Source organism: Sus scrofa, chromosome 2, assembly GCF_054392235.1.
Source record: "Sus scrofa isolate SSC_HxYL_T2T_F1_AM1 chromosome 2, Sscrofa_HxYL_maternal_Yorkshire_Landrace_v2.0, whole genome shotgun sequence".
NCBI lineage: Eukaryota > Metazoa > Chordata > Mammalia > Artiodactyla > Suidae > Sus > Sus scrofa.
The window spans coordinates 108,390,395-108,408,422 of NC_139384.1; the positions used below are offsets into that span (position 1 = coordinate 108,390,395).

The 18,028-nt window shown below is 37.8% G+C and overlaps 1 protein-coding gene across 6 annotated transcripts in view; it reads left to right on the forward strand.

The window, feature by feature from the left end:
* The window catches only part of ADGRV1 (adhesion G protein-coupled receptor V1), a 536,680-nt gene that overhangs the window by 158,367 nt on the left and 360,285 nt on the right, over positions 1-18,028 (forward strand). For all 6 annotated transcript variants that reach the window (XM_085014024.1, XM_021085376.2, XM_085014023.1 and 3 more), the window contains 7 exons: positions 844-1,108; positions 1,828-1,950; positions 6,141-6,363; positions 6,782-6,986; positions 12,383-12,529; positions 15,027-15,282; positions 16,768-16,970. In XM_085014024.1, the coding sequence (XP_084870150.1) occupies positions 844-1,108; positions 1,828-1,950; positions 6,141-6,363; positions 6,782-6,986; positions 12,383-12,529; positions 15,027-15,282; positions 16,768-16,970 (1,422 nt within the window). The remainder of the gene's footprint in view (positions 1-843; positions 1,109-1,827; positions 1,951-6,140; positions 6,364-6,781; positions 6,987-12,382; positions 12,530-15,026; positions 15,283-16,767; positions 16,971-18,028) is intronic.

Genomic DNA, 18,028 nt, shown 5'->3' on the forward strand with positions numbered 1-18,028 from the left:
TTCCCACAGTGCTGTCAACTTCGTTCCAGCTGGACCAGTTTTCATTGAGGTTATGGCAAACTTTTTCTGCTTTAGCAACTTTTTCATGTCATTCTTTCTAACTTTATTTAGAAAGAATAAAGGTTATTTATTTAATAAATAATTTTCTCTCATACCATCCTGATTATTTCTTCAGCCTTTGCCTCATTTGGAAACTCATACATTTATTTAGTTATTGATATGTTTATTGTCTGCCTTTTCCTAGTGGTTAATAAGATCCATAAAGGGAAATTGACTCTGTCTGTAACATCTTGCATAATGCTTGACTGAATAAATACAATTCTTTATGACATTTACCAGATTGCGTAAGAAATCAGCTAGATTAGGGGTTTTCCTTTAGTTTTAAATACATGAACAGTCACCACAAACGGTATGCATTGCTACCTTCAGGACTAAAAAGTTTCAGTGTATCTCTTTATATTCTATTACTTGAGTAGTGGCTAATAACAGTACAGCATTGGAAAGTTTCTTATCCAGTTTTAAATATTCTCCTATTTTTGGCTTCCCATTCTCTTGCCATCACCCTCCCCTGCCCAAATGTGTATTTGAAATTGATTTATTTTCAGTTAACTTTTCTGCGTTCATTCTGTGTGTGTACTCAGGCACACAGACACAGACAGACACAAACACTCAAATAAAAAGCAAGAAAGCAATGATAGTGTGAGCTCTGATATTTTTTCATTTAAAAATGAAAGTATCTTCCTAACTAAAGGGTCCAGGGGAGTAAACATATGATATTGGCTATAGTCTTGCAAGTGCTGAATCCTTGGTCATAAGGGGTTTGTATTTGAACATTCCCTGCAGGTCTTCAGGTGGAATGGAGGAAGCTTTGTGGGGCACCAGACACTGCCTGTCCGAGGTGTGCTGAGCATGGCCTTGTTCACCAGAGGAGGCACTGTGTTCTTAGCCATTTCTCGGGCCACTGCCAGGTCAAGCTCCCTTTTACTCAGGTGGTCTGGCAATAAGTTTATTAACTTTCAAGAAGTACCCATCAGTGGAACAAAACAGGTGGAAGCCTTGACTTCGGGCGATGATATTTACTTAATTTTTGCCAAAACTGTCTTTCTAGGTGAGACGATATACTCTTTGCAATGCATGCATAGTTATCAAAGTTATCTTGCATTCATATAGCATGTTCATATGAAAATGCTCTTGTAATAAATTTTTAGCTAATCTGTAGATTGTTTCTTGATGGATCTAAGTATTGACTCTCAGCTCACAAATGGATTTTGGGAAAAAAGAAAAACATTTTAAATGTTATGTCCATAACTTTAAGTGTTCTGAACCACTGCTTTAAATATATTAAAATACAATCAGGGATGGGTGGGTAGAGTAGAAAGAATTATGAAGATTTTATACGCAAGGTGCAAACATGTAACTTTTTATATGACTCTGCTTGGGATAGTCTGAAGTGGTAATGAGTCATGGTAAGCAACTTCTGATGGGACCATTTAAAAATATTTTCTGAGTACAAATATGCTTTTTTCTACTGAGTAGACCTTTCACAGGTAAAATTTCAACATTCCTAAAAAAATAAAACATTTGTTTATTCTTCTTTTGATATCAGAGCAATATTAGTAGCTAAAGCATGTATATCCTTCATGTAGTAAAAGCAAAAATACTTTGGAAGGTTTCCTTCTGAGTTGTATTTTTGTTTAATTGAACGAATTCTGAGAATGTCCTCCTGTTTGTTTTTTTAATTAAATTTAATGTTTTTATTATGTAATTTTGTCATTTTTTTCCTGTAAATTTTTGTCTTCAGATTTGACTTTTATTCTATTGTTGTAGGAGATCAGAATTCAGTTGAAATTTTCATCTGGGAGACAGGACAGTCTTCTTTCAGATATTTTCAATCCCTAGATTTTGCTGCTGTTAATAAGATTCACTCCTTCACACCAGCCTCGGGAATAGGTAAGGACGTTTAAACTGCTAACCAGTCCTAAAGGCAGTGTGAAAAGCTAGAATGATTTTCATCTCTTTGAATTAGAGGTCTTCTCACGTTTCCAGACTCTAAGGATTTTAATAAGGGTATAAAATCAAGATCTCCACAATAATACTTCTAGAATTCCTAGAATTTCCAAAGGATAGATACTTTTAAAATGGGCATTGTGCTTGAGAAGAATCAGAATGACAGAAATAAGGGGGAGATAAATAAAGTAGTGAGGGATAAATGAAGGTAATACATTGCTTTTGTCTAGGGAATAGTGAAGAGTGGCATTGCATTATATTTTAAAACATGAAAGGGTTTATAAAGGGAGATAAAGTATCTGCATTTAAGATTTTTTTTTTTTAAAGTCAAAAAATGATTGTGGAGAATTCTGGTGTCCTCCTTCACACGTTCAACATTCTTTTGCAGTTGAAATCCTTTCTTGGTCCTCTATACTTCAAATCCACAGGTCAGAAATATAAGCAGTATTTTTAATCTCAGTGATTTTGGAAACAAAGTCTGTTAGTGAGAACCCAAGGAGTTAATGCTGTCTGGAGGCTGTAGGATTAATTTAGAATTGGTAAGAAATCACTTAGGGAGAGGAGCAGCTAATGACATTGAGGTGAAGAAGCCAAGGGCCTGGTGAGGTTGGGGGGTGCTTCCGAGAGCAAGTGTGAACAGCGCAGGGGGCACATGTATAAGACAGTGTATCTTCTGTTGAGGTGTCCAGAGGACCTGAGAAGCCAAGCCCGAGTGGCTCAGCAGGCACATCTGAATGAATCAGGGTTCTACTTTTCAAATAAGACTCAGCAATTCTGTGTGAATGAAACATCATCTATTAATCAGGCAGTCCATGATTAATAAGGGTTTAAAGTTAGGAAGAATTTCTCCCCTTCAGAAACTTAATGTCTGGTTGGAGAAGCAAGAAAAATAATTAATACTTCAAGGTAGAGTACGAATACCATTTGCTATGTGAGTGATAGAATTGGAGTAGTTAAGAGGTCTAAGAGGGGAGCTTGAACTATGCCTGAGTGGATTGGTAGGAAATATGGACAGAGGAAAAGGTGTGAGTGAAGGAGAGAGGCAGAAGTGTCTCTGGCATTGAGGGCACAATGAACAGACTTGGGTGGTGAGGGTAGAGGCTTAGGCTCAGAAGGTGGTGGTGGTAGGTTTGGGAACATAGGCTAGAGTCTGGCAAGAAGGTGTGGAATGTTGGGCCCAGGGCTTTGAGATGGGCCCAGGGTAGTCTAGTGGATCCCAGACATTTTGGTCTTAGAAACTTTTCACTCTCTTAAAAAATTTGAGAACCTCAAAGAGTGTTTGTTTGTGTGGACTGTGTCTATTGGTATTCACTATATGAAAAATTAAAGCTGAGAAATTTAAAAGATATTTATTGAATTCATTTAAAAATGATAGCAGTAGGAGTTCCTTTGTGGCCTAGCTGGTTAAGGATCTGGCGTTGTTGCTTCTGTGGCTCAGGTTCAGCCCCTGGCCTAGGAACTCAAAATGACAGCAATAAACTCATTACCTGTGAACATAAATAACATATATTTTAACTTTGAAAACCTAGGATTTCCAAAACAAAAACCGTTGTAAGAGTGGTGTTGCCCTTCTTTAAAAAATTTTTTTCAGGTGTCTTTAATGTTTGTTTTAACAGCTGGATTCTCGTGTCTGTGTCTAATTCAGCCTGTTGCAATAATATCAGTCATCTGGCCTTGGGAAGATCCCCCTCATGCACTCACGAGAGAATGACAATGAAGTAAACAAACAGAATCTTAGTATTATTAGGAAAATAGTTTTGAGCTCACAGGTCCTCTTAAAGTGTGCCCAGGACTCTTAGGGGTCCCTGGACTCACCTTGAGCATTCCTGAGGTAGAGATATCCTTGAAGGCATTTCAAAGGTGGTGGTGATCCAGGGTGTGTCTTATAGCGCCACCTAGCTTCCATGTGTGGAACATGCCAGGGGCAGTTTGCAGCTATCTAGGCAGCAATGGAGAAGCCCTAGTGGGTGGTTAGAGATGAGGAACCAAAATCAGGAGGAAATCTGTGACAGGACACCTTGATGTGTGGGGGTTGTTGAACTCACAAAAGTTAAAAGTCTGCAAAGGAAATACTGATGAGTAGAGGATTTGGTACAAATGCAGAAATCTGTTCTTGTGCTTTTCTCTTAGGTGCCTGACTGCTGTTTTCTTTGTCAGGTATTATTGCTTTTAAGCACTGCCACCTTTAGTCACCTCAGCTATTGACCAGGATTCAGAGGCTATTTACCTCTCATTTTCTGTAGTGGATTGTTTATATCTTTGTATTTTGTGTCCAGGTGTCCTGCTCTGTCCTCCTCAGCCAGGCATCCTTCTGGTCATGCAGGCCACTTTCTCCCTGAATTCTGGACTGCTACATCATTTTCCAGCTTCTGTACAGGTTCCCTCTGCTCTCAGAGTTCTGTATCTGTCTCTGCTCTGCTCATCCTCTTAAATAACTTCCCTTTACATTGTCAACCTCTGACAGGCCGTAAATCTGTGGTGTTACCCTATGTATACAACTCTGTGACTTATCATTCACTCAGCAGTTGATTTGATGAATAAATTAAGTGTCTTTCACCATGTGTTTGCTTAGTTTTTGTCTCCTCGTCCTTTAATTTTGTGCCCTTATTGTTTTTGCTTTTCTTATATCTCAAGTTTTCAAGTGGACTAACTATGTCTACTTGTGTCACTTATTATGATTTTTAAATAGTTGCCTAATGAATGTTTTTCGAGGATAAAGAGTGCTGCCTGAATGGGCCATTAATTGAAGTTTCCTTTAAAGTCTTAAAAAAATAGAATAGGCACAGTTTCTAAAAGAATTTGTGGAAAATTCTGCCAGAGGCTTGTTAAGGGACTCATTTGCGCTCCCTTTATCTCTTTTGTTTCTGTGATTTGAAGATGTAGAAGTATGAAAAGATTTAGAATGGCTTCTTATAGATCCCCTGAAAGCTGAAATTATGCAATAAATGATATGTAAGGACTTTCTTATTTTGAAAGTCTCAAATATTTTGTTAAAAGCATTAGATTGGAGCCATGACTGTGAGGATTGCATATTTATTCTGGTTACTGACTAGACAGATTATTGAGTGGTAACTGAATTCTTTAAATGAAAGAGGAATAATGAATATGACAAAAACCTCGAAGATATATAAACCTATATTCCTCTTCTCCCTTTTCTCCTTTATTATTTGACAGAGATTTCTTTTTTTTTTTTTTTTGCTATTTCTTTGGGCCGCTCCCATGGCATATGGAGGTTCCCAGGCTCGGGGTCGAATCGGAGCTGCAGCCACCAGCCTACGCCAGAGCCACAGCAACGCAGGATCCGAGCTGCGTCTGCAACCTACACCACAGCTCACGGCAACGCCGGATCGTTAACCCACTGAGCAAGGGCAGGGACTGAACCCGCAACCTCATGGTTCCTAGTTGGATTCGTTAACCACTCCGCCACGACGGGAACTCCTAATTAAGATTTTTTAATTTAGACTGTTTATAACTATGCCAGTTATGAATTCATATGAATGGTAACTGGACAGAAAAATAAAACTTTTAGTGGTGGGATTATGGGTATTTTTCACTTTAGTAATATCTAACTATGCTATCTAATAAATAAATATTGAAGTGAATACAAAAGAGTTCATTGGGTAATTAAGTGGATTATGGATACATGTCAGGCTGACTTGATTGTTTCACAATATTTAAAAATTATTGTTTATATCTAGAAATCAAATTATATTTATTTCAGAGGTTGAATATCTAGTTACTCCAGCAATCAAAATGGAGCTTTGAGAATGTTCCTGTTGTGGCTCAGTGATAATGAGCCCGACTAGTATCCATGAGGATGCTGGTTCAATCCCTGGCCTCTCTCAGTGGGTTAAGGATCCGCCATTGCTGTGAGCAGTGCTGTAGGTCACAGACGCAGTTGGATTCTGCATGGCTGTGGCTGTGGCGTAGGCCAGCAGCTATAGCTCCAATTTGACCCCTAGCCAGGGAACTTCCATATGCTGCAAGTGTGGCCCTAAAAAGCAAAAAAAAAAAAAAAAAAAAAAAAATCAAATCAGAGAAAGAGAAGCAAAAAGAACCCAAGAGTTTTGAGGGTACCCATGTGAAGTGACAGTCACTTTTCATTCTCATTGCCTTTTCTTTGCTTCCTGCAGTTCACATACTTCTTGTTGGCCAAGATGTGTCTGCTCTTTATTGCTGGAATTCAGAGCTAAATCAGTTCTCTTATATTCTGGAAGCACCTTCTGCTCATGACACAACTTCTGTTACAGTAAAGTCCCTTAATTCAAGCAAGAATCTAATTGCTCTCACCGGAGCCACCCACTCACACATCTATGAACTGGCCTACCTCTCAAGCCAATCTGACTTTATTCCTAGGTAGGTTCAACATTTTATACTGTGTTTTTATCTCATTGTAATTTTATTTATTATAGGCAAGAAATAAATTTATTAAGATAGGACGCTTGTGAGAGATGCAAGCGGACAGGCACGGAAGCTCTGCCTCATCATTATTTTATATGGCACTTAATTTCTAAGTCTTTGTTTAGTGATTGAAAAAATACAAATATAAGAGCTATTTATAAGCCAGAAATTTGGTTACTATCATATTTCTAATATCTATTCTACCAAGTTAATCAGAATTATATCAATATTTTGGATTAAAATTTTACTTACAAAGTGTTATAATTACTACAAACATTTAATAGTAGTACTTATGAAAGTCTTATGATTAATGTACCATTTATGTCTTTAGTTTGTTACAGCTCACTTATTTTATATGTATTTCTTATGCTAGTTCAGGTGAATTGATATTTGAACCTGGAGACAAACAAGCTGTAATAGCGGTAAATATCCTTGATGATACAGTTCCGGAGGAAGACGAATCCTTCAGAGTTCAGCTTAAAAATCCCAAAGGAGGAGCAGAGATTGGTATTAATGGTCATGTAAAAATAACTATTCTGTCTAATGATGATGCCTATGGAGTTGTTGGATTTGCTCAGGTAAAGATACTAAGAAGACAAGTGATTTATTCACTGAATTTATTTATTAGCTGCTATCAGCACTCACTGAGTCACACTCTGAGCATCTTAAGCCTCTCTTCTTTTCCTTTCCCTGCCTCACCCCCTGCTCTGTGCTATAAGGTGAATTCTACTGATGATTGAAATTTACCAGACTTAAACAATGGACTCCTGAATCAACTGGTCTTAAACCTTTTTGGGGTTCTGATCCCTTTTATAAGATAGAATTTGAAATGTTACCAGTTGGCCTCAGCCCAGGAGTTTGGCTCTTATGTTACCCTTGTATTCACAGGCTACTGGTGAGACATATTCCCAATACAGAATACACTGTGTCTTGTCACACACATCACTTACAAATGTGTTACTGTCCTATTATGCCTTTGTTATTTCTATGTACTGAGAGAAAGAAGTGAGAGAGAGAGAAAGGGAGAGAGAGAAGTTTGTAACTATATATGGTCATTGTACACATGGAGATGTTTTCTTTTGAGGGAAGAGAACTATGTAATTCTTACCAGGTCAGCTTCCGTGTCCAGGCTTCATATTCCTTTACCAATGAGCACAAGAATACCATTCATATGGAGTCATTTAGTCCTCTTTGCAAAGTGTATCTTGATTTCTTAACTGCAGTTACAGCTGCTGCTATCACGCGCCTTCCTCTGAAATATTCTGAGGGTAAGGAAGAACCTAACTGAAACTGGCTTAAACATCTAGGGCATGTCCACAGAGAAGGTGGCCCTGAGGTTGGTTGGATACTCTGCTGCATTATTATTTCTCAGATTTTTTTCCATCTCTCTCTGTTACTAACATAAAGCCAATCCTTCATTTTGTTGTTTGAAAGCTGCTGCTGTTTTTAGGGCTAATGTTTTCTTGTTCATGTCCAGTTGCAGAGAGAGAGAGAGAGGGATGTTTTATGTGACTCTTGGTGTTAGGAAGAAATTGCCCTAAAGCCTCATCTTATGTCTCATTGGCCAGAGCCCATTAACAAGCCCCCTTACCCAGTCATTTACTCATTCATGTAGTAAGTATTTAACAAACACTATCCATGTACCAGATACCATTTCAGGTACTATAGATATGTCAGCAAATAAGACGATAACCATCCCTATCCTTCATGGTCCTTAGATTCTAGGGAGGGCAAGGGGAGACAGACAATAAGCAAAGACAAAGGAAACATCTGTACTATAGCAGATGGTAATAAGTGCTGTGGAGAAACATTAAGGAGGAAGGCAGATGGAGAGTGTGGGGTTGTGTGCCAGGAAATCCAAAACTATCAGAGGGGGCTGCCCTGAGCACATAGCATAATAAAAGTGAAGGTCTGGAGGAGATGGGGGGAGGGTGTTTTGTGTTTTATCTGGGGAATGAACATTCAAGGCTTGGGGAACCATCAGCAAGGGCAAAGGCCCTAAGGGAGGCCCCACCCATCTGGTGCAGCGAGGACACTGTAGCTGAAGCCAGTTACAAGGGGAGGTGAGGCACAAGAGGTGAAGGGCCAGGGCCCTGAGTCAGGGATCTCCACCAGCACCCCCAGGTTTGATGGCTGGCTAGGGGAGACTCACCATTTAGTCATTCTCTGATTTATTAGAGTGAAAGGGTACAGAACAAAATCAGCCAAGGGAAAAGGCTCACAGGGTTCAGTCCAGGGGAAACCAGGTGCAAGTTTCCAAGTGTTTTCCCCAGTGGAGTCTTACTTAATTCCCCCAGCATCAAGTCCGGTTGTGATAACACACGTGCGTGTTGCCATACAGGGAAGCTCATTAGAGACTCAGTGTTCAAGGTTTTAACTGGGGACTGATCATGTAGGACCGCCTACCTGCCAAGTAGCAAAATTCCAGGCTCCCAGAAGGAAAATAGGTGTTGAGTATCAACTACATTGTGTGTTCAGACAGTTCAGAGACACAGGGAGCTGGTTATCACTTCTGGGAATGGTGAGAACCCTCCTGAAATCCAAGTTCCCAGACACCAGCCAAGGAGGGACTTTGCTTGTAAGCAGGCCTTTTGAAGGATAGCCTGCCTGCCTTTTGAAGGTAGCAGGTGGGGCCTGCTACCTTCAGTCTTTTCTCTGCCAGCCCTTCAGTGTTATTAGGAATTTGGGCCCTCAGTGAAATTGGGAGCTTTTGGAGAACTGGGGTAGAAGAGCAGTTTGATCTAACTTGCATTTTAAAATGACATTCTGTTCATTGCATTGAGACTAGATTGTAAGTGGAAAAGGGCAGAAAGAGACTCTTTAGGAGACCGCTGCAGTCATTCATTGGCAAATCTCTGGGGCATAAGGCAGGCCAGCTCTGCCCAATAGAAATTTAGTGTGAGCCACCAGGTAATTCTTAATTATCTGGAAGCTCCATTAAAAAAGCAAAAACAAACAAAAACAACAGATGAAGTCAATAGTTTCCATATTATATTTTATTTAACTCAGTATATTTGAAATCTTATCACTGCAGCATATGATCAATAGAAAACTGATGATGAAGTATTTTCCATCCTTTTTTTATCGTGCTTTGTCCTCAAAGCCAGTCTACATTTTTACGCTTGTGGGCTAGTCATATTTCAGGTACTCAGTATCATTTGGAATGTGGCCATTGGCTACTGTGTAGGGCAGTACAGCTCTGAGTTGTGCAGGAAGGGTTAGGGAAAAAGAGGACAATCTGTGTCCTCACCAGGTGGTCACATGGTGTGGTTCCTCACTTTGTTTCCTTCGGCTGAAATGCGGTCTTACCACAAAGGCCTTTTCTGATGGAAAATTGTGACTCCCACAATTCACCTCATTCTTTTTTCTTTTTACAGCCACACCCGCATAGGGAAGTTCCTGGGCTAGGAGTTGAATCGAAGCTGAAGCTGCTAGCCTATACCACAGCTACAGCAACACAGTTCTGAGTCACATCTGTGACCTCCGCTGCAGCTTGTGGCAACACCAGATCCTTAACCTACTGAGTGAGGCCAGGGATCGAACCCTCATCCTCCTGGACACTATGTCAGGTCCTTAACCTGCTGAGCCACAGTGTAAACTCCATTACTCTTCTATATGACCCTTACAGTGGCCTAATTTGTCTCTTGCCAGTTTCTTTTCACTAGAATTTAAGAGTGTGAGAGCCAGCATACTGCTTTCTTGGTCGCTTTCCCTGAACCAGAAATGTGCCTGGCACACAGTAGGTGCTTACTATGAACCTGTCATTATGCAGAGGAGGAAACAGAACACTCATGTGCTTCTCAGGATCTTGTACACACGTGAAAGGCAGAGCAGATGACCCTGGGGCAGGACCCTACGGGCCGTGCTGCTCAGCTTCATTTTCTCATTGTGGCCTTGCTGCAGGTGGGAAGTACATTCTACTTTTCAACTCTTTAAGCATAGATCTCTCTTAATAAAGCTTGTTTCACAGTTATTCTAAAGACATGAAATCATGGTGGTTTGATCCTTGCCAATAGATAGTACCCTAGATTCCTTCAGTCTGGCCAATAAAATTTCTCAGTACAGGCCTCTTGTGTTTGGACAGCCTCATTGCAAAATGAGATTTAGTAGATGTTGAGAGTTCCTTGAATATTCTCTGGCTGTATCAAAACCTCATTTTACTAACCCTTATTAACAGAGAGCATGAAGTCAGTGAGAGGCTTCTCTTTTTAAAAGGCATTGTCTTTTTGAACAAATTATATGCGTATTTTAAAATCAAGACATTTTCTGTAGGAATGTCTGATTGCCCTGAGCAAGATTTTATTGCAATGTAACATCTGTAACAGTGTGTTAAAATGCTGTGTAAAATATTGCTGTAGGATTGCATTCTAACTAGAGGTTTTCATAAGCTTAAATGAAGTTTCTTAATTTCATTTAAGAAGTGAATGGGGGTGGGGGGATCTCTTTTCAGAGTAAGTGAAAGTAAGTAAAAAGACAAGAAGAATCTTGTTGTAAAGATTTTAAAAATCTTTATACTCTGTATTCTCACTTTGTTGCCTGTAGAGAAACCAGGGCTCTTATAAGAAGGGATTTTCTGCAGTATTAATTCTGAGGAAGAGTTCATTAAATGGCTGGCAAGAGAAGTTGCAGGTGGTGGGCAGGGAATGTGGCAGTCACACAGAGGCAGAAATCAATTTGGAGCAAAGGAAAGAGGCTGGGAGGTATAGGTGAGAAGAAGAAGAGACTAAGGAATTCTAACATGCAGGAAAGGGTTAGTTTTAGCAGAAAAAACAGCTGTAAAGACCACGAGTTAAGAATGAAACTTCACTGTGGAAACATCACAACCTATGGAAACATTCCAGAGGATATGAATTAAGAGATGGGAACCTGCTGTATAGCACAGGGAACTGTATATCTAATCACTTGTGATGGAACATGATGGAGAATAATGTGAGAATAATATATATATTCTTTTTATATATTTTGCTATACAGCAGAAATTGACAGAACATTGTAAATCAATCATAATAAAAACTTTAAAAATGACTACATTAATAAAGCAAAATAAATTTGTAGATGATTAGAAGAGCTCCCTGATTCTCATGACATCCGTACATTTGGGTGGGACCTGGGGACCATGCAGACCAAAACTTACTTTATAAACAGGAAACAAAGACCTAGGAAGATTGCCAGAGCTTATAGCATGGGAGAACAAGGGTTCTCTGTTCCCCTCACTCTCTGTTCTGCAAGCTATTTACGTATTCTATATACTTCTTTTAAAAATGTGCATGACCTACTGAATAGCAGAGGGACTCTATCCAGTATTCTGTGATAACCTGTATGGGAACAGAATTTGAAAAAGAATGGATGTGTATATAACTGAATCACTTTGTTGGACAGCAAAAATTATCACAACATTGTAAACTAACTATACTTCAATAAAACTTCAAGAAATGAAAAAGAAAAAATACTCTAGATGACAATAATAGCATCTATATGTGGGTATATAATTAACAGAATGAATTTATCACATATCTCTAACTTTAAAATACATCGTTAAGATATAAATGATATGTTGAATCTAGGAATTAAATATTTGGATATTTACTGTAATATTCTACTGTTTCCTATATGTATAAAAATAAATAAAATTCAGAAAATATAAAAACAAGAACTGAAAACAAAAAATGTATATGCTTTGTGAGTATAAAAATAATATATGTGTATTGAAGAAAATTTGAAAAATATGGCATCTGGAAAAGAAATCCTATAACAATATTTTCATTTACTTTAACTCAGCCTTTTACTTATCCACAGATGCATATTTTTAAAATAAAAGTGTGGTCATCCTGTATTACTGTTCTGTAAATATATTTTATACTTAATATATCATGTTGTTTAGTACTGCGATGTTTATAAATACATCATATCATGAAATAAAAGTCTGCTTAGGTAATTTCACAAAACACCTCTTGACTTCCTATGTATTTTTCAGAGTTCATTATATAAGCAAGTAGAAGAAATGGAGCAAGACAGCCTAGTAACCTTGAATGTTGAACGCTTAAAAGGAACATATGGTCGAATAACTGTAGCCTGGGAAGCTGATGGAAGTATTAGTGATATATTTCCTACCTCAGGAGTGGTATGTAATTTACAGAATTATAGGAGAGTCAGTTTTAAATTATGGTTACTATTGATGCATGAGAACAAACCCTGCCTTATGGAGGAAATGTTTGAGTTTGACCCTGTCAGCACTGGATTCCAGCTAATCACCATAGAGAGGGATAAGAGTTAATGTTAGTTTTGTTGCTGTGATTCTTCTTTTTTTTCCCCTATAATACCAAAAATACCTGTAAAAATGTCATCCCTTTTGAGATTCAGCACGCTGGTTGGCCAAATTATGCATGTATTATACTGTCAGAAAGGTAAAACCAATCCAGTGAGGGCTGGAAATGTAGTTTCAAGATTTGGGGTAGAATAGAAGCAGTAAATAGGCAACAAGTTCATGCACAATAGCCAGACATTTGGAAAGGTAGACCAGAGTTTCTGAGTGATGTAGATTAAGTTTCCTATAAGCAGACTCTGAAATTGAGAGTTGTGGGCAGAAAGCTTACTAGGAAGGAGATCTATAAGGAAGTGAGGAAGGCAAGCGTGAGCAGAGGGAGAAGTTGATCCCCAGACAGTGGCCCCAAAGGTTGAGTTTATGAGGACGTCCTGGAGCTGAGTTGGTCCTTTGGGGTTTTTTCCCATTGGGGTGAGGGGACTGTGATGTTGCATCCCTGTATCCTGTATCCTACCCCAAGGTCACCTTTGGGTTGGGGCATAACCTTGGGCGAAATAATTTGCTGCAGCTGAGGGCAGTTCCCAGTGAGAAATACAGAAGCTGGTTATTCCCAGCAGCTGTGGGATGGATGCATCAACCCCAAGAAGGGGCCTGGGCAGAGGATCATATTAGCTACTGTGGGGAGATAGTAGACAGTTGTGCCACAGGTTCAAGAATGGACTCACAGTGCGCCAAAGAAGTAGATGACTTACAGAGAGGGTGTTCAAGGAGCCATTTGTTCCTAAATGGAAGATGGGTTGTCTCCTTGACTTGTCTTAAGTTTCATATAATAATCTTTGTATTTTGCCCAAATGCTTCTCTGAGGAGTGTTTCGAAAGGCTCCTCATGGAATTTTCTGTACAAAAGTCAGGTGTATGTTATAGTTTATCATTTCTAGGTTTCTGTATCATTTGAAATGTGACTGGAGCTTCAGTGTGGTAAGAATATTATGGCAAATTTTATTGCATTGAATATTTACTTATTCAAGCTACCAGCACTCTTAAGTTATATCTCTTGTGTTCTATGTTTCCCCAATTATATTTCCCCAATTAATATTCTTATATAAGCATGATAAAAATTACTTCTAATTTAAATGCATAATAATATCTTAAGTGTAGACTACTTTGGATGAATTAATTATTTTATCCAAAAGTCATTAAATTCTGTAAAGGGCCAGATAATAAATATTTTAGATATTGAGGTCTGTATGGTCTCTGTCCCAGCTATCACCTTTGTCTTCGCAGCACAATGGCAGCAATAGACAATGTGTTATCGAATGAGCTTGGCTGTGTTCCAATAAAACTTTACATATTAAAAACTGCATTTGACCAAAGGGCGGTAGTTTTCTGACTCCTGATTTTAATAATAAAGCTCTTAAATTTATATCCTCAAGTGCCTTCTCTAGGTGGAAAGATGAATGGCAGCAAAATAGGCCTGTAAACTAGTTTAAGTAGTTGTAAGCAGCTCATAGCCATGTTGCTGGAGATGGGGAACAAGAGGAAGTGTTATTTAAGAAGCAGACAGAAGCCCCATCAGGAAGGACTTCAGATGGCTTGTAGTTGTTGTTTTTGCTTTTTAGGGCCACACCCATGTCATACTGAGGATCCCAGGCTAAGGGTCTGGCCTACACCACAACCACAGCAACTCAAGATCCAAGCCGCGTCTGTGACCTATACCACAGCTCACGGCAATGCTGGATCCTTAACCCACTGAGCAAGGCCAGGGATTGAACCCACAACCTCATGGTTACTAGGTGGATTCATTTCTGCTGCGCCACGACAGGAACTCCCCAGATGAATTTTAGCAAGTTCGGATTTCCCCCTTCTAACAGTAGAGACACTAAGGAGGAGAGAAATGCTTTGATTTGTATCTGTGCCTGTCTTTCCCTTTCTACTTCTGTTTTGATTGATTCATTATGAAATAATACTTCTATTCAGAATTTAGGCAAGAAAAATAGTAACTCTAGCAGAAATTTTGTAGAGAAAAATGTTTAAGCTATATACCATCTTCCTTTATGATTTTTGTATATGGTGCTAGGATTTCGATTCCTAGGCAGAGGGTATGTATTCAATATTTTAGTAGACTGTAGGCTTCAGGCTACATGTTTCATTAGCTTAAGTGTCAGCAGTGTTTTACTTTTTCTTTTTCCTAACATTCTTCCACTTATCTTATGAAAGGCATTTGATTGGTTTATAGGATCATACTATGTTGCCTAAATGTATTTAAGACAATCAGTATTAAAAGATAACCCAACATTTTGACATTATTACTGTACAGTGATAAATAGAAAATAAATAAAATCTTCTTAAAATTTTAGATTTCGTTTTCTGAAGGCCAGGCGCTGTCTACAATTACTCTGACTATTCTTGCTGATGACCTGCCGGAGTTATCAGAGATGGTGATTGTAACACTCATCCGTATTATCACAGAAGGGGTTGAGGACCCATCAAAAGGTGCAACTATTGATCAGAAAAGAAAAAAGTCTGTGATCACCACTCTGCCCAGTGACTCACCCTATGGCTTGGTGGGCTGGCATGCTGAGTCTCTCTTCATTAGAGTAGCAGAGCCTAAAGGTAAATCTTATTAAATATTTTTATGTTCTAGTGAGTTTTATTGGATAATCCAATTCTAATAGTTACTAGGGATGTAAATTTCTTTTTATCTGATATTTTTCAGTTTGACAAGCCATATTTAATCCTTTTTACTTTTTGTCTTTATTAAGTTTTATCATCCTGTCATCAGTCAGTGATAATGCAGCATGAAATACTTCTTTTTGAGACATTACTGTCATAATAGAAATTTTAATATTTTAGTAAAGCATTGTAGTGAAATGTCTGGGTTTTATTTTACTTTCTCTTTTTCAAAAATTTTAAAAAATTTCATTTATTTTTTTCTGTTCTTAAAATTTGTTTGTTCTTTCCCTACCAGATTTCCCCCTCTATAGATTTTCAGTAGTTATAGGAAACAATGAGCAACATAGAAAAATGCATATGGTACTCAAGGTGTTAATTATTAAACCCAGTATAAATCCAGTAAAAGCAGTAATTAAAATAATAGTTCTTTCTGTGAAGTGTAAGCAATAAGCCCCTACTTCCCTATTTCCTTGGAGTTAGTATTGGCTTCTTGGCATAAATATTCTTAACTATGGAATAAATATATTTTTATAGATAAAGGTCATTTGACTTATTTGAATAAAAGGTTATATGTAGTATTTATGTATTAAGGATATGCTATGTAAGGGCTCTAAAAATTTCAGATAGGAATATGCCTATCTTTCAAGGACCTTTCATTTATAATAGCTGATGGAAAAAAGGGAAGTATAATTATGCATTTGGGTCTTTATATATCTGTATATATGGGATCAGAAATAGTAGTCTTAAAATAAAATGATCTGTTCATTTATCCATTCACCAATCACTTTTGAAGCCCCTAGTAAGTACCAGAAATTGCGCTATTTGTTCTGGAAACAAAGGCACAACATTTGGTCATTAGAAACCCAGAGACTGGTAGGGAAGATTGACAAGTATTTTTTCCATTTGTATGGCAAATTCAATTTTAAACATCTAAGAAATAAAATTAAAAATAGGTGCTGTGAAATACTTTGAGCTTTTAGAAAGCCACCTTACTATAAGAATGAAATTATTCTTCTGCCAATGATTAGGTAATTCAGTGGTGACTATGTTTAATTTTTCATTTCGAAGAATCTTCTTAGCATTTATAATTACTACCTCTGCTTAGCCTGCAGGTATGCACGTTCCTAAGCAATTTCTGTTAAAGTGCATGACATTTGCAATATAGGAGAGTGAATTAGAGAAGCAGAAATGAGGGTTTAGAGTTGAGATGTAATAATAGCAGTGTAAGGTGATTCTCAGCACAACTTTGGAGACAGGCAGATAAAGCACAAAATACTCCTTGGGGGAGTATACCTTGTTTTTGCTTTACCTCTGTTTCCTTACCCATCCAAAAGGAATAATGCAGAACATTGTACCCTAAGTGCTTGGAACAGCGTCAATGGCAAGTAGAAAAACTTACTTACTTGAGGCATGTCTGTCTCTCAGAGAACATCACCGCTCTTCAGTTAAAAATTGTTCGAGATAAAGGACTACTGGGAGACATAGCCATTCAGTTGGTAGCTAATCCCAACTTCTTACTGCACATCAATAATCAAGCTACTGAGAATGATGATTATGTGCTACAAGAAACAATGGTAATAATGAAAGAAAACGTAAAAGAAACTTATGTCAAGGTTGCCATTTTGCCGGTGAGTCTAGGCTCTAATGAATATGATGTAAAATAAAGGAAAATGCTCTTAAAGATAAAAATGTGATGTTCTTAAAGATAAAAATCTTTAAAAAGGATGCTCTTTAAATGTAAAGATGTAAGTACTCTAATGTTCCCACTCACGCTAATGCATAGTGAATGAATATTTTATAACTGAAAGATAAAAATAAGTATATTAATCATTTGCATTTATTTTTGAACTGAAATATTGTTTGAATGAACTTCATAGCATTGAATTTAGATTAATTACCTATCTGGTTGGATCCTCTATTCTGTTGGTTTGTTGCTTTCCACTAGTGACTGAATGAATAAAATTCCCAACTCAATCTGGTTGTTTTTGTTACTGGTTTCGTGGGGCAGCAGTTTCATTTCAAGCTACAACTCCTTGAGTTAAGATTAGATCTATTTTTAGTGCTCTCACTTGCTCTGTTTCTTTTATGTGTCTAAGAGAATGTGTATATACATCTGTAATGATGAACAAGAAACAAATTGGTTAATAGTATTATCAAAATATGTAATACAAAGTTACATTTATATATTATAGTACTATATATAATGTTAATTATAATCATACCATCAAATAAATATTATATAATAATATTAATGTTACTAATCGCAGTATTACTGGTATTAGGTAATAGTGGCTTATGAAGAGGACATTCTGGAAAGGTATGAGGGATGGGGCAGAACAGAAGTTCCCTTCCCTTTTCATTAGGTATTCTTTTTTGTTTTTTTTTTTTTTGTTTTTGGCCTCCTGGCAACATACAGAGTTCCAAGGCTAGGGATCAGATCTGAACTGCAGTTGCAACCTATGTCACAGCTGTGGCCATGCTGGATCATTTTAACCCACTGTGCTGGGGTGGGATTGAACCTGTGTCCTGGCATACAGAGACCCTGCCAATCCCTTTGTGCCACAGAGAGAACTCTTAGGTATTCTTTTTATCTGTTGAGAATTTTTACTACTTACTGAAAAATAAAGTAACAGTTTTTAAAAAGTAAAATATAGGATTATAGTTAGATTTACAAATCTAGAGCTTT